The sequence below is a fragment of the Lithobates pipiens genome, unplaced genomic scaffold (genome assembly GCF_037356315.1).
Source record: "Lithobates pipiens isolate NorthernLeopardFrog02 unplaced genomic scaffold, aLitPip1_a1.2 Scaffold_25, whole genome shotgun sequence".
In the NCBI taxonomy this organism is placed as follows: Eukaryota; Metazoa; Chordata; class Amphibia; order Anura; family Ranidae; genus Lithobates; species Lithobates pipiens.
The window spans coordinates 40,147,380-40,160,245 of NW_027507787.1; the positions used below are offsets into that span (position 1 = coordinate 40,147,380).

Sequence of the window (12,866 nt, forward strand, 5' to 3'; positions counted from 1 at the left end):
GGCCACAAAACAGGGTTGAGGGGCTTTCTAATGTCTAGTTACAACAAGTAGGCTGGAATATGTATTTTCTGGATAATTTATGTGAGTAAGGTGGCACGACGAGTGCGGTCACCAGCTTGACGAAGGGGGAAAAAAAAACCTGTCTGATCCTTGTAGATTAGGTTTCCTCCGTTACTGTTTAAAAGCATAATGTAAGGATCTTGGCAGGTAATTTGATATCAAAATTTAAGAGAGGAATCGGCCTGTAGTTTTGTCAGTACTAGATTTCTGAAGCATAGAAATTTTAGCCATAAGGGACTCTTGGTAAAATGTCCCAACTTTCAATAGGTTATAGATGGCCACTAGTTGGAGGGGCGCCAGGAGATCAGCACACTTCTTATAGTAAAATGCAAGGAAGCCATTGAGGCAGGGTTTTTTATGGGGTTTTAATGCTTTGGTAGCCTACAGGACTTTCTCTAGAGAGATGGGGTAGTCAAGAAGGTCCTTTTTCCTGGGAGATATAATGCCCTCTAAGAGGTGTTCTCTGTTTTGGGAGAGAGGGAACCCTTTGCTGCATAAAGTTTTGAGAGAGGTTTATAAAATGAACACTGTACTTTAACGGGGTTGCTTGTGAAATAGTTTCTGGAGATTTTTAAATGAATAGATTTACGAACATGCTCAAGGTTGAGAGTAGCTAACAGGGAATCAGGTTTATGTCATGTAGTACTTGTGATTTAAGCGGCATAACATTTTCTATGAGGACTCTGCTAGCAAAAGGTCAAGCTCCATTCGAGGTTTCTGTAGTTGTCATCTATTTTCTGCCGTTAGCTGAGAATGTTGGTAGAGGGACTGATACTCAGTTTGTAACTGCTTCAACCAAAGATGTTTCTCCCATTTTAGGCAAGACACCATTTGGATACAAGTATGATGGGTTTATGGACTTCCCACAAAGAGATGTCCAAAATGTCTGGAGTTTGATCTAGGGCAATGTATGCCCTAGGTGCTGTCCATATATCTAGACCAGGGGTCTCCAAATTATGGCCCTCCAGTTGTTCAGGAACTACAATTCCCTTCATTCCTAGTCATGTCTGTAATTTACAATGCCTAATGGTACGTGAAGTTCCGCAACAGCTGGAGGACCAAAGTTTGGAGACCCCTGATCTAAACAATAGGCAGGAATAAGAGGGACTTGTTCATTCTTCAAGTGGCATTGAGCGTTTTCAGGAATAAGGAGGAGAGACAACTACTGCACAATGGTGGGACCACGAAATGTGGACAACGTTAGAGAAAGGCAGCAGAAGGGTTAGAGAGGCAGAGGGTAGAAATATGTGTTGTGAGGGAATGAGTAGAATGTACAATGTCATCAATTCCACCATGCATCAGTCAGTGGATGCCGGGTTAAAAGGATTCTAAACGAGGCAGAAGATTGCAAAGATGTGTTGTCCAAAGGGGATTTATCCAAGTATGGGTATAATACCTATCCCCCTCTATGATCAAAGTGCTGTGTTTGTGGGTTCCTACCATCTGTAATAGGTGGGTGAAAAAGGGAACTTGAGTGCTATTGGCATTGCTGTGGAATGGCAAGCATTTTCTGATTGATTTTATAAGGCAGAGATACATTGTTATGAAGATATATGCTGTAAAATGCATATGGTGTAGTGGTTAGCACTTTCACCTAGCAGCAAAAAGGGTCACTGGTTCGGATCCCGACCACGACACCATCTGCCTGGAGTTTGCATGTTCTCTCTGTACCAGCGTGGGTTTCCTCCGGGTACTCCGGTTTCCTCCCACACTCTAAAGACATGCTGGTAGATAAATTGGATCCTGTCTAAATTGGCCCTAGTACGTATGAATGTGTGTTAGGGACCTTAGGTTGTAAGCTCCTTGAGGGCAGGGACTGATGTGACTGTACAATGTATATGTAAAGTGCTGCGTAAATTGACGGCACTATACAAGTACCTGAAATATAAAAACATTTGTATGCTGTTTAACATGCATTTCACATGTGGTACCATTTACCCCACTAAATGTGTGCTTTCTGTTAATTGCAAATGTAGAATATGATGGCAATGGATGAGTGTCATCATCCCTAACAAATGTAAATGGAGAAAACCCTCAAGAGGTGGGACTATAGTGGCACTGGTAGATTAAACTCACAGAGGCACTAAGAACTGTAAAAATATAAAATGTTATTACTAACTGTACATATACAAAACAATAAGTGAAAATGGTGTATGACAACCATACATGAATATTGGAAAGATTGGATACAGACCACCAACGCGTTTTGGGACTACTTCAGAGGTATCTTCAATATACAGTATATATAACATTTTTGAGTAATAAATCATATTGTGAAGCTTAAGAACATGCATCAGCGTGCCAAGCGTTGTTATTCCCCGACACCCAACCCAATGTGAACACTCAGAACAGGCTCATGGAGATTACTCCAGGATGCGGTCTGAAGAGACAGGGACTGTGTGATGATAGAAGATAGCTATAACCCCAAATGGGAACTTGGATCAGTGGGACCACTGTATAATGCAGAAAATCACTGCAACGACATAGTCCAGACTGAAGAGAGTCCTGAGTCAGTTGTTTGGTGGTGAAGCCAGGTGGTCAGTATTTTCAAGCTCAAAAAGCGAGTCCACACCTGTTTGAGCTTCAGAGTTATAGAAACACATCCAGCCGATCAAAGAACCCTGTGTGCAGACAGCTGCTACCTGGATGCTTAAGGGGGAGGGAGAGCCGACACCCAACCCGATGTGTCCATAGGTCCACTCGGAACAGGCCTGCAGCGATTTCCCCCCAGGATACGGTCTGAAGAAACGGGGACTGTGTGATGTTGGAAGATGGGTATACTCCCAAATGGGAACTTGGATCAGTGGGACCACTGTATAGTGCAGAAAATCACTGAACCATCATGGTCCAAACTGAAGATAGTCCTGAGTCAGTTGTTTGGTAATGAAGCCATGTTGTCAGTATTTCAAAGCTCAAAAAACAAGTCCACACCTGTATGAGCTTCAGAACGATAAACACACGTCTGGCCGATCAGAGAACCCGGTCCAGGAAAGTTGTATATAATGTATATTGAAGACACCTCTGAAGAAGGAGTCCCGAAACACGTTAGGTGTGTTAGGTGTCTGTATTCCATTCTTTCCAATATTCATGTATGGTTGCCATGCACCACTTTCACTTGATGTTTTGTATATTACAATTCTTAGTACCTCTTTGACTTTAATCTACCAGTGCCGCTATAGTCCCACTCCTTGAGGGATTTCTCCATTTTTGGAAACTGCAAGTAGATGACAGCAAGAAAAGTATTAACAAAACATTGCCTTTGAAAATAATGCTACATAACTTCCCATGCACTCTTGGTGTGGTGTGAGGTGCAGCAATCTACAACTACATTGCAGAGGTAGAGGCCCCTAAAAAATGTAAAATGTCTTAGCATCATAGTAGAGCAGTGATGGTCAACTTATCTGATACAGGGGGCATCAAGTGTGACCCTTGACATTAGTAAAAGGGCTGCAAAGAAAATGGAAAGGTTGTGGACATTCTGCAGGAGATGGTCAATCCAGATGGGATCCAAGGGTTGCACAATAAGTTGTGCCCCAGTGGTTAAAGAGTCGGCATAAACCTTGAATTGGTGGCAGAGATTACTGGATTAGCATTTTTATTGTAACATTCCATGCTTTAAAAAACAAATATAGATGAAAGCGTTATTTCAATGTGTCCAACAATCTTCTGGCGAATTTTATCTTTTGAGGACTATCAACTAAGATCTCACCTCCATTGTTTGTTAACCACAAACCAGAGCATTGCATCTTTCCTCCATTTTTTTCCCCAGTAAAAATAATTGAGATTTTGCACATAGTACAGCTCAAGTTAAGAGAATACATCGCATTGTTAATTTACTGATTAGGAACTAGAGCCAGATCCAGGTCATCTCCAGTGCCTGGGGCAAAGGTGGCAAACTGTGCACCCCCTGCACCACCCTTGGCAATAAGGCTAATAAAGGCATGCACATCGCTCTGTGCCATAATGTTTGTGTGAAAGTGGGGGATGGGGGGGGGTAAAGGGCTATAAAACAGTTAGCAGGCCAAGAAGCTCTTGGGAGGTTCTGAGGAGGAGAGGGGAGGTCTAGAGCGGAGTTCTAGAGCGGAGTTATCCTCCACCTCCTTGTACTCACTCAGCTCAGACCCCCTCAGCACAGTGCTCACCAGGAATAAAGAAGGGTTCTCCTTCATCTCTGGTCATGCAATATGCCACATGACAAAGTGATAAAGGTAGAAGAGCACTCTGCCCTCACTCCCCAGCAGTGCTGTGCTGAGATAAATGTATATTCTCAGTAGGCGCCCACTCATATCTGCCCACAGCCAGATGCTATTGGAAGGAAGCGAGAGCAGAATCCTTCCTACTGCAACTATGTAGGCCTTTTCTTCTTCTGACATGAGTGAAGCTGCAGTGACTCCTGTCAGTGAGGAGCAGGAGAATGGAGTGTTCAAAGCTCCCAGTGCGCCCACCGCCACCACATATTAGCACCATGCCAGCGACATGTGCCACTTCTGTCCCCATCTTATCAGAGCCCTGCTAGGAACAAGTAGGCAGAACAAGAATTTTGATCTAATTTGCTGCATGTTCCAGGTCTGCGATTTAGAAAGTGGTCAAACCAGGAGGGAGCAAGGCAGCTAACATTTTAGGAGGTGGCCAGCAACCGTAGCCTTCATGTTTCTTTAATTACAGGTTTAATTTAACAGGAACCAATTTAAAAAAAGAGGGAGCACATTAAAAGACATCGACTTAGACTACAAGACAAACCTTTTTTGTAAACAATATATGCAGTCATTGATATATATATATATATATATCTCACACACACAAACAGCTTGATGCATTTTAAATCCACAATTTTCAGCATATAACTGGCATATTCATACTTCTACAAAGATTTAATTATTTCTTAGAGCAATTTAATTCCCAGGGTCCACTGCATTAGGTACTAAGGGAAGCAAAGCACATGACAGGTGTGGATAGCATTGGTGCATTACCTGGCAAGCTACTAAGACGTTTTTGCTGCTCTGTGATAAAAAAAAAAGCAGAGAATATGTGTAAGACAAGTGTGTATTAAAACCATGCATAGCAAACTAAGCTCTATGAAACAATCAGAGATCACTGTGACATTGGGGAACAATACTCTGTGGAGAACACATTAAGAAAAGCGAGTGGCACAATCAAAAGGATAAAGAAGGAAAACATCCAAAAGGCAGCATTGGCAATAAAAGCAAGAGGTATCAAAACTGAACTCCAGCCAAACAGCTAACAAAATATAACAGTGGTATAATCTTCCTGCCCAGGCTACTAGCTAACTATTGGAGAAGCAGAGGTCATCTGTGTGCTCTTCCATTTCAGTAAGCATGTTCCTTCTGCGAGATTGATAGTGCGCGACAACAAAATAGTAGCCAATTGGCTGACACAGTCATCCATTCCTCTCTCAGTCTAAGTGCTGCTGTGCAGGTATTAGAAGCTAATATAAAGACAGAGGCAGGCAGGTGGGTACGATGTGCCACATTTGGTGGCAATGCCCAATAATAACTAGATTTTGGATTCGTATATTTAACCTCATATACACAGTTACTGGGGTTAATATTCATAGAGCCCCGGAAGTTGCGCTTTTTCAAAAACTCCCTGATGGGGTTCCTAAGAAATCCTCAAAACTGATAATATATATAATTTTGGCTGCTAGGATAACTATAGCTAGATATTGGAAGCAGTCGATGGTTCCTCTTGACTCTGTGAAAACTAAGCTTAACTGGATCATGGTTAATGATAGACTCACCTGGACCCTCCGTAATAATTCCAAGAAATTCGATATGATATGGGACCCGTGGATTAAATATGTCTCTCCCTTGTGATCTGCCACTGGTTGACCCTCCCTTTCCCTCTTTTTTTTTTTCTTTTCCTCTTCTTCTTTCTTTTCTTTTCTTTCCTTTCTGTTTTTTCTTTTTATTCTCTATACTTACTGTCTAACAAGACATTCTTATAATTTACAAAATGTCAGGCGTAACTTCATGAGGTTGATACTCGCGGCAGAGGGGCGTAGGGGAATCCCCCCCCCCCCCGCCTTTTTCTTTTTTTTTTCTCCTTCCCCTTCACTCTGCTCTGTTTTCTGCACTGTTATTGCCCCTGACAATGTGGGCACATATGGCTCCCTAGGTGAGGTGTAAGTGGGCCTAGCAGAGTGTGGGGCATACTTTAAATTCTGGTTGATGAAGCACCATACTCTTCTAGGTTGCAAAGTAATGTGCAGTCCATCAATATTTTGGTTACATATAGTTTATATTTAACTTATGGCTTTGAGAAACTGCACTCCCAATCTTACTGTCGGAGGACCTGGCTGATGTTTAGGTTGGTAGTCACATCTTTTAGAATTTTGATGTTTACTGACTGTACTTTTTGTGCTATTATCTTGTTGTCTTACTTTGCATTATAAATAAAAACATATTGATAAAAATAAAGACAGAGGCAGGAACTTATACCAGCTGTATTAAAAATACATTTAGTTATTTTTAGTGAATACAGGTCTACTTTGATGGTGTTTAATACTTGCATGGAGTTCAGCTTATCAGAGAACAGTGCATTAAGATATTGTAAAAAGGGTCAACATTTAAATTGTAAATTATGGTAAAAAATAACTGCCAGCAATATTACCAAGATGTCCTAAACAGTGAGCAAATTAAATATACAGTGAGAGTTCAGGCCATTCAACCCTACTTGACCACATTGTCACATAACAATGCCAAATCCAGTGATAAATTAAAAATGTCCATGCAACAACTGAGCTTCAAGTCTTAATCAAGGGACTCTGATCTGCCTTGAAATTTGCTGTTTCACTGTCATGGTGAAGAAAAAGAATTTAAAAGAAGTGTGCCCAATAAAAAGGAAGGTGTGCCCATGACACATACTTTTGTGTTACATGATCATGAGGCTGGACAGCACTCAAGGAACGGACCTCACTCCATAAACTATTCTGTATATTAGTTATTGAAAAACGGTGATAATACTATTTATAACTTACTATATTATGAATTCAAGTAACGATGCACCTTTTCAAGTGCTCCCTATGAAGACATTGCCAATTGAGTCATGTCAGGACAGGAGGTGATGGGAAATCTCTTGAATGTAGACACACACACTATAAATATCCATCTATCTCTCTCTCTCTTTCTATACATATATTAATTAGAGATTGGTTGGAATTTCTGAAAATATTTGTGTGGTTCTCTGTATCTTCAACTCCCCAAAATGTTTTTTATGGACCTTACAGCCCCAATAGGTCAAAATTAAAGCTGGCAGAAAAATTTACTTTTCCTCACTTTATTCAAAACTAACCAACATGGGCTTGAGTTAGGCTTTGACCCCAGGAATAATTAAGACCTCTTATACCTACAGGATACAGATTATCACACAGAAAGCGCTTCCCATTATTCACCACTGGCCAGCCCTAACATACCCAGACATTCTGCACCAGAGCCAAACTTTATGTATACATGGCACAATGGTTATTTATGAAAGGCAAATCCACTTTGCACTTGTAGTTTGCACTTGTAGTGCAAAGTGCACTTGAAATTGCATTGAAAGTGCAGTCACTGTAAATCTGAGGGGTAGATCTGAAATGGGGTGAAGATCTGCTGATTTTGTTATCCAATCACGTGTAAGCCAAAATGCTGTTTTTTTTATTTTCCTTGCATGTCCCCGTTCGGATCTACAGCGGCTGTACTTCCAAGTGCACTTTCTGTGCAATTTCAAGTGCACTTTGCACTTGTAGTGCAAAGTGGATTTGTCTTTAGTAAATAACCCCCCATGTGTTGGTTAAAATAATTAAAACATCTACAGATCTGGGTGGTCAGGTGAACTCAGCTTTCAAGCAAGAGCTTAGATCTTCTGTTCAATTGTCTGAGCAGTACATAAAAAAAGATTATCACAAGGAATGCTCTGCTGATATTGTTGTTTATGATATCAATAAGAGCATAACACGTTTATTCAGTCAGACAGCCCCAAGTAAAGCGAAAAGTGTAGTGAGGTACGGCAACCATCAGAAAATTATCCCATTGCAAAAATTACTACACTGCTGACTGGTTTCTGTAGCTTACGTGACCTTTTTACGGTCTTGCTGAATAAGCCAATCATTTAATATTAATAAATAAAAAATCTCTTCCATTCTGGAAAAAATGATGAGCTGCAGACTAGTCCATCTCAGGGCAGCAAGCCTTAGTGCAATTCAGTACCCACACACTGGACACTATACAGTATTTGGTCTGAACCAGCAGGATACAGATCTGTGATTATTCTATTGCTGAGGTCAGCATAATCTGAAATCGGGAGCTGTGACATTCCATGGGTTCTTGTGTAGTAAGTGGGCAGAGAGAGGTCAACTAACAATTACATGTTGTATGGAAAAGTAATTATAGCCTGTGCTATATAATCCACTAGAATTGTGAATGCAAGTATTTAGCTAGAAGCATTATCCTGCAGGCAGAAATATTTATCATATATTTGATATTCATATTTCACACCTGCCAGAAGCCAAATAACGTATTTATTCAAAAGATAATATTAGTGACCGAATGCTGCACAGACCTCTCTGATAAGAACACAAAGTTAAAGTGAACCTGTGCTCAGTCTATGCACACTAACTAGTTACATATTCTGGACAAGTAAAAAAGCACTTTAAAGTGGGAGTAAACTCCTGTACAAGAATTTTACCTATAGGTAAGCCTTTAATAAGGCTTACCTATAGGTACTGTAAATACATAGTTACATAGTTTTTAAGGTTAAATAAAGACAACAGTCCATCCAGTTCAACCTGTGTAGGTGTGTGTATAAAAACCATTTCCCATATCTCTGTATATTGTTTTTGCTAAGATGCCTTCCAAGAGTCTTTTAAAACTATCTATACTTCCTGCTGACACTACCGTTTGTGGAAGGGAGTTCCACATCCCTACTGCTTTGACAATGAAAAACCCCCTAAGCAGCTCAAGGTTAAACCACTTCTCTTCCAGTCTCATCATGTGGCCCCGTGTCCTCTTACACTTCCTGGGACTGAAAAGTTTCATACTTGCGCTGGGATCACTGTTGAGATATTTGTACAGCGCTATTATATCTTCTCCCAAGCATCTTTTAAGGTCCTCCAGTCCCCATATTAATTTAATTGCTCTTCTCTGGACTCTCGCCAGCACATCCCTGCGCCGTTTAGGAGATATTTACTGTACATGCAGCCGGTGACACTACCGTCACATGCGCTCTGAAGGAACAGCCACTCGCGCTGTTCTTTCGGAGCCCTGTGCCGTAAATGGCGGCTCCAGCATGCATGCACGGGAGGTCATCGCGGCTTCGACCGCTCACACAGCTGGAGTCTGCAAACCCGGAAGAAAGACCTGGGGAAGATGGCAGCCCTCTCAGCGGTGACAGTGTGCTGCTGAAAGGCTTTGTTCCAAGGTAAGCATTTCATAGTGTACTAGTATGCAATGCATACTAGCACATTATGCAATTGGCTTACAGGTGTTTTTTTTTTTTTCTTAAACAGCCACAGATGAAGATGGAAGTCCTGTCAGTGGCGACAGATCGATTCGTTCTAAGGTAAGTTTCACATGATGTGCCACTATGAAATGCATACTAGCACATTATAACCTTGCAGGTTAAAAAAATGCTGGTGGTTACTACTGCTTTAAAATAAGTCCTCATTCATCTCTGTAGCTATAGCCATTGTGGAAAATGTATTCTTCAAAATGTTCTGTTACTATTCATTGTTGCAGAATCTGGGAAGCCTGCGAGCTCCTCTAATGCAAACACACAGAATGTGTTTCTCAGCTGTTAGAAATGGGCCAAAACCATAATTTAATGGTCTCTGTTTCATCTTATTTGATCTTTGAGAATGAAATACCTCACAATACAGGCAGGTTGAGGATGGAGGTGGATGGTTTGTTTTAAAGCTTGCTTACTAATTGTTAAGAATATGTCCATACTATAAGTACATATGTACTGTATCAATAAAAATTGGAATATGATGTTATATCTATGAAACCAGGGTAGATCCTGTTTCAGGGACATCCATTAGGTAATAGATGAGGTTTTGCTACATGTGCAGTGCATGAAACATCTTTCTAGATCTTCTGAGACACACGGGGAAGGGAGTAGAGCTATAGGAAAAAAGGCTTATATGTTGCTAGAGCCTTAGAAGAATTCTAACGTGCCACTTGCAGAACTTGTATATAAATGAGGTACCACACAACCCTCCTGACATGCTTCTAAATGCACTGACATGAACCAAATGGCAGTCCTATCTGCAAATATAGCACTTTCATATGTTAGGACCCTTGTTTTCTAGCCCATAGTCAGTAAACTAGCCCCTCTCTGGATGAAGGACACAGCCAGCACTAATTGTGTTACTTTTGTTATGGAACCTCAATTATTTAGAACAGCGATTCTCAAACTGTGTGCCGTGGCACACTAGTGTGCAGCGTGAGATATGCAGGTGTGCTGTGAGAGATCTGAAAAATATTTCAAATTGCTAGTTTTGAAACCTTGAACATATCGAAAAATGAAATGGTAAATCAATGTTGCAAAAGTTAAAAAAGTAACATATATAAAAACGCAATCTGTCATTCTGTCATTCATTGGTTCCTTTCGTAAGGCGAGACTTGTGCGAGATCTTGGGAGAACTCAATCATGCTAATTATATTATAATAACAGAGACCGTTCCATTCAAACATTGCTGCTAGCGATGGAGAAGTACTTAATCAAATCAGGAACTCTGAAAGAGAAGCTGTTAAATGAAAGGCAAGTAGGCAAGCGAAAGTAAGATTACAATTGCTTCAATCGGATTTGCTCTCAAAAGCAGGCACATCCTTCACATTCAATTTAAAACTGAATATATATATGTAAAAATGAATAGGATCTTCACCACAAAAATTATTAAATCTTTTTAGGTGTGCCGTGAAAATTTTTAGATCTTTTTCGTGTGCCGTAAGAAAAAAAAAAAAGTTTGAGAAACACAGATTTAGAATAATGGAATATTGAAAAACTCATCACTCGAGTCTTTGAAAGAATAAGCAAGCAGGAAATTCTATTTGCCTTTGCTTGTCTAAAAATCAAGTATCAGTTTCAGGCCGCATTCACATAGCGCCTCCGCTTAGCTTTTCTAAATGCAGAAGTTATTTGGGAAGTATAAACACATTTTCTACCTCACAGGCCACTTTTTCCTGCATTTAGATGTAAAAAAAGACCTTACATGGATCAGTGTTGTGCAGAAAAACTTGGCAGTTTTACATGGAGCAGGAGTTATGCAGAAAATGTTTTATGGTATGTGAACCTTGAAGTTCTTACAAGCACTCTAAAACACGATCTAGTAAGGTATATTGGGAAAATCTTCAAAGTATTTACAGAGGGTCAGCAATTTGCTTTATTCCCATACTCTCCAAACCGCTCTAAACTTACCTCGATTATGCTGCAAAAGTACTATGGTAGGATTTACTGTGGTAGTGGATGGGTACACAGAGTGTTTGCTTGTTGGTACAAACGAGTAAGGTTTATCATTGCTTACAATGGAAGCTGGAACCTCGTCGACCACAGGCTCCTAAAAACAAAGCACAATGGGTTTATTCACATCACATTTGCAAAGAAAGAAAACAACATCAATAAAATAAATGACAAGAGGAGAGCATTGTTCTCCAAACAGATCACATTGTTACAGCTCATTTAGTGATATACTCCACTCAATTAGAGCCTCTACCTAACAAGTGGAAATAGTGACAGGATCCCTTTAACAGCAAGTAGTCAGACATGCAAACACATGCAGTATCAAATGAAACTGGATCACTTGGCTTGACTGGGATGAGCAGAAAAATAAGCTTTGCATCGTCACGCTGGACATAGACAACGAGACGCCTGCAGAGCCACTTCAACTATGAAAAACAGGTGTGTTATCATCCAGAGAGAGGAAGACACTCAGAATGCCATTACACACATTACTTAGTTTGTTTATTTACCATCCCATATAATGGTTAGATGTCATACACACCATTATATGATAGTCTAAATGATAACGACAAAACAATATCCAGAAATACCAAAACAGCAGTTACAATGAACATCCAAGAGACAAAACAACAGCTTAATTCACACAATACATGCATTAATAAAAGAGTAAAAATGGTTAGTCATGCTTTGTTGCAGAAGGCAGGAATCGACCTGTTGGGGTTTAGTAAGCTAGAAAGAAGAAGTTTCACATTGTGAGTAAATAAGTGAGGGTATTGGCAGCTTACTGTGGGTAAGATGGCGTCACAGCTATCAAGGTTCGAGACTCTGAGCGAGTCGTCCGATGGCACCAGTGAAGGTGGTGGTGAGCAAGGTGGTAGATTGTTTGGAATATAATAATTGGGAGAGTTGGGTCTATGGTGTGATCCCTTTTGCAGATGAGGGGGAATAAAATCATCAAGTGTCGGAAAAGCCAAGTTAGAGGTGACAAGTTCTGGGGAGGCTGAGAGTTTGCCAGCAGGTACAAGAGGTGGCGGTGGAGTGCTCGAAGTGCCTTCTTGCTCTCTTTCAACTTTAACCTGGATGAGTGGGACTACTATAACCTCAGGATGAGCTGTGTCTGAAGTGGCATCCTGTGGGAAATAAGGTGATGTTACGCAGAACGAACATTTAAACACACGTGTGCAGCTGTACTATGAAACGCAGTTGCATGTTGAGAAAAAAATAACAAAGTGCTGCAGTTGCTTGGAAAGAGATGGCACAGTGATACATAAAGCACAATATTAACAGATAAAGAAAACACTAATTAAAAACTTTACTGGACAGTTAAAGAGTAAATCCACTTTTTTGAG

General features: G+C 40.5%; 1 protein-coding gene across 46 annotated transcripts in view; it reads right to left on the reverse strand.

Moving 5' to 3' along the window:
* Window positions 1–12,866, reverse strand: part of SORBS1 (sorbin and SH3 domain containing 1) — a 582,779-nt gene that overhangs the window by 138,378 nt on the left and 431,535 nt on the right. For 43 of the 46 annotated variants that reach the window (XM_077454315.1, XM_077454316.1, XM_077454323.1 and 40 more), the window contains 3 exons: window positions 12,303–12,647; window positions 11,476–11,614; window positions 5,031–5,060 (listed from right to left, as the gene is read on the reverse strand). In XM_077454315.1, the coding sequence (XP_077310441.1) occupies window positions 5,031–5,060; window positions 11,476–11,614; window positions 12,303–12,647 (514 nt within the window). The remainder of the gene's footprint in view (window positions 1–5,030; window positions 5,061–11,475; window positions 11,615–12,302; window positions 12,648–12,866) is intronic. The other 3 variants (XM_077454333.1, XM_077454322.1, XM_077454300.1) reach the window with 2 other exon arrangements.